The sequence below is a fragment of the Thunnus thynnus genome, chromosome 14 (genome assembly GCF_963924715.1).
Source record: "Thunnus thynnus chromosome 14, fThuThy2.1, whole genome shotgun sequence".
Classification (NCBI taxonomy): domain Eukaryota; kingdom Metazoa; phylum Chordata; class Actinopteri; order Scombriformes; family Scombridae; genus Thunnus; species Thunnus thynnus.
This window is the reverse complement of record NC_089530.1, coordinates 1,247,928-1,256,721: the sequence shown is the minus strand read 5'-3', so window position 1 is coordinate 1,256,721 and position 8,794 is coordinate 1,247,928. Positions and strand designations below refer to the sequence as shown.

General features: G+C 42.5%; 1 protein-coding gene across 1 annotated transcript; it reads left to right on the top strand.

The window, feature by feature from the left end:
- Positions 1-1,298: 1,298 nt before the first annotated feature.
- On the top strand, positions 1,299-8,794 carry fgf8a (fibroblast growth factor 8a). The gene is made up of 5 exons (XM_067611077.1): positions 1,299-2,003; positions 2,109-2,145; positions 3,015-3,195; positions 5,378-5,484; positions 7,697-8,794. The coding sequence occupies exons 1-5, from the start codon at positions 1,972-1,974 to the stop codon at positions 7,979-7,981; spliced, it is 642 nt and encodes a 213-aa protein (XP_067467178.1). The 5' UTR covers positions 1,299-1,971; the 3' UTR covers positions 7,982-8,794.

The following is an 8,794-nucleotide window of genomic DNA, read 5'->3' as shown; positions in this document are numbered from 1 at the left end:
ACTGCAGCATGTCACACATACAGAGAAGAGCTCCACTCACTAGCCTGCACTGTCCTTCATACTGTCTGTCCTATTACACCATCAAGGACACTGGGGCCAACTGACTCAGCCCACACCTAACCATCTCCTCTGGAGCGCCCACTGGTGGCATAATTCTATATGACAGGCTTACAATGAAATCATGCTTTTCTCATAGTTGTGGGATGCTTGAGACTTCAGTTGGGATGTAATGTTGGGATGTATAACACAGCATTTTAGGTCACCCTCATGAACTCTTCTAGTAAAATGCTTAACGGACCAGCCTTTATGCGCGTTTGGCTCCTGATCTGCTGCCTTGCACCGTCCAGATGGTTGAGAAAGTGAACTCTGCAGAGCGACCTTGCTTTACACTACAAACAGAGCAGAGTGATGTTCTCAATGGGCCACTTGAAGCCTTTCCAGCTAATTTAATGACTCCTTAAATGGTGTTTATTTATCAGACTGTGAGTTTCTGTGCTCTTGTTGTGGCCGATACTGGGAAAGCACGTTATCTAATTAATTGTCAAATCAATCAATAAAGTCTAAGTGATAGTTGTCGCGTTCAATGGCTGTTCGTTAATAAAAGGGCGCGGTTTGCAGATAATTAATGTGGTTTGTGTCAAAAACAAAATGGGCCTGTTTAATGTCATTGACCAAGCTGCGAGGTGTGAATGTGTCATCCTTTGACCAGTCCTAGTTCTGCTGTCTGCTTCGTCTTAATGAATTGATTTTTCACTCTGTCATCTTCAAGCAGTTCAGCTTTCTAGAGTTTCATTTATTGCTTCGGATTAAGTCATGAATAAGTCTGTTTGTTTCTGCAGTTCAGTTAAACCTTTAAGGCGAGAAGAGGCAGCTTTCTTTATCAAATGAAGGGAGAGGGTGTTTTAAAAACGCTAATCGCCTGTAATCCTTTTAATATGTCTCACACTTTGCTCTGTCAATACACAAAGCTGAGCAGCTCCAGCTTCACTGAGCACATCCCAAGACTGGAAACGCACGAGTCTAGCTGGACAGAGAGAAGAGGAGAGGGTCTGCGAGGTCATCAGGTTACAGCTGATGATTTATCACAACACAGTTGATGCACTCACAACTGTTTATGATCATGATGGGAGGCGGTAATATTGTATTTTAGTGTGTTGGCTGTGGCAGCCAGGCTCCTCCTCGCCTCTTTCTCCCCCTTCCAAGTGTGGACCGCTCCTCAGGTAAAGAGATGTTTTGAATCAAAGGGGGAGGGAAGGGAGAGTGGGGGGTGTCTGCTTTTGTTCTGCAGAAAAAGGGGGCTTGTTCTTAACAGATCAGCCTGCCATTTTAACCGGGGGTGTGTGAGCGCCGAGCGAGAGGCTTGACAGCGGTGTGGGATGGGAGCAGAGAGTGGAGAGAAGGAGCGTCCTGCCTGCAGTCCTGCCACAGCCGAGCATCGAGCCACTCCGAGAGCACTGAGGAGCCACAGCCAGCCCGAGTCTCCTCTGCAGCGGATCACACACACCTGAAGGCCGAGGATTACAAACCAGACGGAATAAGTCTGACAGTCCGGATGATTTTCTCTTTGCATCAGGGTTTTATCTTCTTAGTAAAAATAAAGAATTCAATCCTGCAGCGCTTTTCCCAAAACTTCAGCGTACAGCTCCGCTTCTGCAAGTGCACTTAAACTTTGTGTAGCCATCTGGCAGAGCCAGACGCTCTTTATTTTAATTACCAGTGATCATTCATCACTGTTATTCAGCCTTTTCAGCGGAGCAGGAGCTTGCCTGTGATGGACGTTGATTTGATAAAGAATGAGTCCGCTGTGCGTTCATGAGCCTCTCTGCCAGCACCTCTGACCTTTTTGTGGATTTCAGTGAAATCTTTTGGACTTGATCGTTTTATTTCCAACGAGATCAGCGGGACTTCGCAGCTCTGAAAGGATCCTGGTCAGAATTTAGCTACTGGAAGAGCTTTTCACCTCCATCCATCATGCGACCCATCCCATCCAGACTCAGCTATCTGTGAGTGCTTTTCTTCCTTCACTTCCACTCTTTACGCACTGTTAATGCTCCTAAACGCAGCTCTGAATTAAGTGACTTAATACATTTTATTCTTCTTCTTTGCAGGTTTCTACACTTATTCGCATTTTGCTACTATGCTCAGGTACGTCACTGCTTTTACTCCTTTTTATATAAATATACGGATATAAATGTTTTAGAATCATCTTTTTTTTATTTTTCATTCTAAAATATGATTAGTTTCACAAATTTCTAAAACCAACGGTAACCAAAGCTGGTGATGCACAGCGCAGTAAGAGCGAGTGGAGGAAAGGTGAGGGATCATCATAACATTATGTGATACAACAATATCGGATGGCTCCCACGGCGCGGCGGGCAGCGGGGCGCGCGGCCTGCTGGCAGGTTGCTGATGAACAGACCGGCACCTGGCACAGGACGCGCGAGCACAGACGTGGGCATCAGGGCACGGGGAAATGCTTGCGAGTCTTGTGAAAAATGTCGTGGGGTTTAAAGTAAACGAGGGCCAATGTTTCCGTCAGCAGCAGTCATTCCATCACAGCGGAGCGCGGCGGAGAGAGAGAAATAAAGATTTAGGGTTAGTGTGAGGTTAACGTCAGTGACCTGTTAGTTCACATACTAAAGAATGAGAAGTTTATAAAGTGTTTTTGCTGTGCGCTGTGGAGCGCATTCTCCTGTACGCACAACCTGTAATCACACCGTGCGTCTGTTTTGGAAGCTGTTAATTTCATTTGGCAGCAGCTCTCCTGGAACTTGTTACACTTGTCACTCGGGAAAAAACAACAACAAGCTGTTATTGCGTTAGGATATGTTTTCCCTCTGTGATTAAGATTTCCTACAGTAACCCGAAGGCAAGCGACTGGCTTCAATCTCAGTATTTTAGTCCTGATTTAATTTTTTTTTTCTCTCTTCTGCGCAAATTAATGTCAGTTAAAAATAAGAATAAAAGAGATAAATGTACACATACTGATTGTGATGACATCTAATTTCTGACAGGTAACCAATCAGTCCCCGCCTAATTTCACGCAGCATGTAAGCGAGCAGAGCAAAGTGACGGACCGCGTGAGCCGCAGGTTGATCCGGATCTACCAGCTGTACAGCAGGACCAGCGGCAAGCATGTGCAGGTCCTGCCCAACAAGAAGATCAACGCCATGGCCGACGATGGAGATGTGCACGGTAAGGCCCAGCAATTCAGTAAAGACACATCATATCTTTTAATATTAAGACAAAGTTTCAAATTGATATATTTTTTGTATCGTTTTTTTTTAACATTCAAACATTTTTGTTGGATTTTGGCTCCAATAAACGAATAATCTCGATTTATTTAGTTTTATGTACATTTTCGATTTACGCTCAGTGAGCGGAAGGAAATCTTTCACTGCGCACTTCAAGGTCTCTTCAGAGCATGTACATTTCAGATTTTCGAATTTAATTTCTTTCATTTTTCTATGCAGTTCTTTTAAAATGTGCCTGCATTTACAACATTTCAATATTTAAATGTTCTTTTTTAGCGTATTATTTTTTTACTCTTAGTTTCTAGAATTAATTTCTACTCCTCCTTTCTACTGTGAACGAACATTTTCACTGCACTTTTTTTTTTTTAACGTGGTTCAAGGCCAATATTATAATGTCATTCACATAGTGAAATAAGGGCTGTATATTCATGACCTGAAGCATTTTAAGAGTAGAAATATGACATAAGTATGCAAATCTGTCACAGCAAAACCACCTACCTTCGAAAAAACACATATATTTAGTTTTTATGTTTATTTCTTATTTTTTATGAAGAGATGAAAATATGTAAGTAAAACAATAGAGGATAGATCATTTCTAATGCAGAATCTCTTTAATAATCTTTAGTCATTCAGAGATCTGATCAAATTCTGCCTTGTTTCAAGATGCTGAAATTCCCCAAATAAGGAAAGACTCGGTGACTCATAGAGAAGGTCATTCTTTGCACCATTTGTGATCCCAGTTACTACTGGTGGATGGGAAGAGGCTTGCAGCTCAGAGAAACTGCCCACTGGATTGTAGATGGTGCTGGAGATGATCCTCCAGAGATCCTGCAGGTCTGGAAGAGCCATTAGAAGTCATCTTACTTCTACCTCCTGAACATTTCCTGCATAGCTGCTTCTCCCCCCCTCCACCCCCACTCCATCCAGCTTTAGAACGTAAACTGGCCTCGTCAAGCTTTGCAGTCACTCTGGCCTACAGTTTCTGTTGTATTTAGAGTAGATTCAATTTCATAAGGAGCATGAACTCATGAAATAAAATGTGTATTGATTATAGTTTGATGCTGCTGTCTGTACAGGCAGGGAGCTCAAATGTAGCTGTTACAGGATGTAATCTTGTGCACGTGTGTGGCCACAAGCTGAAGTCATTTTGTATGAAATGAGAGAGCGAAAGTGTGAGAGTGGGGATGTGTGTGTGTGTGTGTGTGTGTGTGTGTGTGTGTGTGTGTGTGTGTGTGTCCCACGTCTTTCTTTCACTCAGACTCTGCCCGTTATTCAGCTCAGCTATAACTGCTGGTTGTGACCACAACTATAACTCTCAGACATGTAGTGGTTAGTCAGTGGGTGGGTGGAAAAGGCCCTGACCATTCCCAGTGACCCCAGTAACCCTGTGGCCGACGCCATGGAACCATTTTTATGAGACAATGTGGATTAAAATGGAATTTATATACGCTCATCTGCTATTTGCTTTCAATGTTCTGGATCAATATCTGTGAGACTGTTCAATTTCTGCAATGCTGATTCAAACACATTGTGTGTATCAGACTGGAAATAACCTGTGCACACACACATTATCTGTCATTCTGCAAATTCACTCACATTTATAAATCCAGACTAGTTTTTTATCTTGTTGAAAAGCAACACAAAAATGCAACTGTCCATATTTCCTGTGTCTTTCAGTACTTCTCGGGATATAGAGATAAATGTGGAGCTTTATGTGTGAGGGCAATGCAGATTTATTTGAAAAGGAATTCTTGATGGGCCTGCCAGGGTCGCCTCTTTAGCTTTCAAAGAATCGAGAGACACGTGGTTTTATCATTTTGCAAGAATTTCAGCTTGCATAAATCCCCAGGAATGGTCCCACAGGTTTTAGTATGTGTGTGTGTGTGTCTGAGGATAGAGACTATGCATGCTTGGAAACACACTCAAGCATTTCTGCGTGTGTTGTCGATGCTTTTATGTCCATGCACACATGCGTGCACACTGTTAAGTCATTCATTCAGGTTTTAATGTTTTAAAAATATTTAAACAAAAAAAGCCACTTTGTGCTAAAACCTTTTTACCACCCTCACATTCCCTCTATCAGCTGTAGTTGTTGATGAAACTTTTTTGTTTCGTTTCTTTAGCTAAACTCATCGTGGAAACAGACACATTTGGGAGCCGTGTGCGCATCAAGGGAGCTGAGACCGGCTTCTACATCTGCATGAACAAGAGGGGGAAGCTCATCGGCAAGGTGAGGGGAAACATTGATCTCAACCAGCAGAAGTAGAAGCAAAAGGTTGGCTAGCTTATTGTAGCTGAGGTCAAAATGTCAACAGTTGTAGCAGCACAGTTAGAAGAGGATTTAAGGTTTGTCTCGTGGTTTTGTGTGGTGTAATGGAAAACCCTGTGGCAAATTGTTGAGAGCAGAAGTTTAATTGTTGAGACCAAAATGATCTATTTGTCCATTTTCTTTGGTGCTCCATGCCAATTCTCACACTACATTTTGTGAAAATTTAAAAAATAAGTAGTTGTTGATGCTCTAAAGCTAAATCATCAGTGGTCTTAAATAATAACCCTAGCAAGTTTTGTTGAAGACCGTTAAGATTTACAGTAAATATATTAAATTACCATATTATTTTGAACTAGCTGGGACTACTTTCCCTTGTGTCCATAGGACTAAAATGTGTTGGACAATAAAAGACTGTGTGCAGCCTGATATCACTGCACAGCGAATGAATGACCCAAACAACTGCTCACCTAAAATAGTTCCAAATATAACACAAGATGCAAACATTGTTTATGATGATTTTTACACAATAAGGCACATTCATTATTTTTCTTATTATCAATAAATCCCAATAAAAGACTAAAACCAACCAACAAATTGATCTTACTGACAAGTGTTATCTGTATATATGAAGCCTATTATATCTCATTCCGCTGCAGAAAATAGACCCCAAGAAATGCACTATTTCTTCCTGTTTGAGTAATATTTGAAAAAAATGACAGTGACCAGCTATTTTGGGAAATTATATTTTTTTTTTGTCTTTTCATGGGATTTGTTGACAATAGAAGACACTTAGAATCATTTCAGCCTCTAGGCCATATCTTTAAAACCTTGCTTTAGGTGACAGTAGTAGCCTAGTATTCTAAATGTTTAGCGTGTTGCACTGGTTTAACCTTTCGTGTGTGATTTTGGTGTTGTCATGACTTCAGGACGATGACCAGCTACATAATTTCAGGAGAGTTGTTTGATGCTTCTATGATCAGAGTGTTTAGAGGGTAATAGAGGCTGATGATGGATAAATGATAGCTAGCCTTGCATGATGTTTGTATTATAGCCTTTAAACTGGACTTCTACAATATAAATCTGCAGGTCAGGGCTCAGCTGTACAGTGTATATGTTGCTGTTATTAGAGTATGTAGGTGTGTGTTTCAGGCTGAGGTTATCTCAGTGCCCCTCTCTTACTGTGATGGCTAATAAACAGAGCTGCCAGCCTCCCTGCACCCCCCCGCACACACTCCCCCCGCCCACCCAGCACCCTGCCTCGTACACCATCTGCCCTGAGCTACCGGCCCAGTCACAGCCTGCCCCAACCACAGTGTGTGTGTGTGTGTGTGTATGTGTGTGCGAAGAGAGAAGGAATGAACAGAGTGTGTCTTTTGGATATGTGTGTGCACATGGTTGCATCATGACTATTTTTAACACACTATTTTGTCCAAAAAGGTGGGAGCTTGTTACAGTAGACTAGCACTGTGTGTCCATGTCCAGTAGATGCTGTTTCAGTTGACCTCACTGTACATTTTATTACTAATGAATTACTGATCAGTTGTGTAATGTTAATGTTACTTGATGATATCACCAACTGGAGGTAACAGTTTACTCATCTTTTTATTTATCACCTCCTCCCTGTCCTGCATTGTTGTTTGAAGTCAACAAGCTGATCTAAAGGGGCCTTAATTGAACACAGCAGAGAGCTGCTGAGATGTATTTAAGGATTTATCGATTGATACTCAATTTGAGAAGCCCCGTTCGGTTAAATTTAACCACAAATGCAACAGGAGATCAAACCAGGAGTGAAAGTGACACTCGGGGGCTGATTAAGGCTTTATGGCTGGAAGCTCCGTCCTGCAGCTACTGACCCACGAGGGCTGCTGGATGTTTGTTGAAGGGGGAGAAGAGTCATCGCTTACTGTCATCCCCCTCTCTCTGATCTGTAATGACTGTAGCATATGCTGCATGTACAGTATGAGGGGAGGGCTCTGTGTGTTTGTGTGTGTGTGTGTGTGTGTGTGTGTGTGTGTGTGTGTGTGTGTGTGTGCACGTGTGTGAGTGTGTACATGTAAGGGACAGGCTGCACAGGGAAGCCTTTATACATCTGATATTTCCCATCTGTAAATCTTCAATGAGCTGTCCTCTGTGAACATTCCGACTGACTGTTTTTCTGTGTGTGTTTCTGCAGAAAAATGGACAAGGCCGAGACTGTATCTTCACTGAGATTGTGCTGGAGAACAACTACACAGCACTGAGGAACGCCCGCTACGAGGGCTGGTACATGGCCTTCACTCGCCGTGGGCGGCCAAGGAAAGGCTCGCAGACACGCCAGCACCAACGCGAGGTCCATTTCATGAAGAGGCTGCCAAAGGGCCAGCAGCCCGCCCACCCAAGCCACCACCGGCCTTTCGACTTCATCCACTACCCCTTCAGTCAAAGGACTAAACGTACACGATACTCGTCAGAGCGCTGAGGAGTGGGGGCAAGATAGAAAAGGCAGAGAGAGAAAGAGGAGAAACTGACAGACTGAACTACCAGGAGCCGACACAATCCTCTGCTCTCCAAAAAAACCTCTAGAGACATTTTTATACCGTGCATTACTATATCTTAATGTGTAGTTTGTTTTCTATTTTTCTCAAAGTTAAAAAAAAGCTGTAAATAGACAAAAACATGTGAAATCTATTTTTGTACTCCAGACTTTTAGTACTGACCTGTGTAAAAAAGCAAAAGAAAGTTTGTTTTTAGATGCACATAACTCATTGACTTATCGGGGACATCTTAGTAGAGTGCGTTGTATTGTTTTTTTTTTATGTCATTTTGACCAGTGGAGTCGTTTTTTGGACTCTTGCCTGCTGCTCAAGGAGACTTGAAGGGCCCTGATTGACCGCACTGCCAGGGAACGCTGCGTTCAGAGACACAAACTGTCACACACTGTGTTGGAGAGCGCCAGGGTTCAGTAAACGTTGCATAACCACGTGGTGGTAACACTGCAGGGTTTAGCCTCTTTCTAGATGCTGCATCATGACCCAGATCATTCTGTATCACACAGTTAAAGCAAACAGAGCTTTAGGAGCATCTGATAGAACAACGGGGCAGCTACATTTGATAATCACAGGTTTCCTGTTCTGACTGTAAAGTTGATGTGTAGAAAATGCATTGAAGTGTAAGGAACCCCTTGACACACCCACTAACCCTCACCCTCTTGTGTTCTTGTTGCCCCTTGTATGTCTTTTTTATACATATAAAAATATATTTTTATTTGAGGATGTGTAAAATAATTTTAAGG

Coding starts and splice junctions, on each gene's coding strand:
- fgf8a (XM_067611077.1), top strand. CDS start 1,972: ATGCGACCCATCCCATCCAGACTCAGCTATCT. Junction 2,004..2,108: donor CCATCCAGACTCAGCTATCT/GTGAGTGCTTTT, acceptor TCTTCTTTGCAG/GTTTCTACACTTATTCGCAT. Junction 2,146..3,014: donor CATTTTGCTACTATGCTCAG/GTACGTCACTGC, acceptor AATTTCTGACAG/GTAACCAATCAGTCCCCGCC.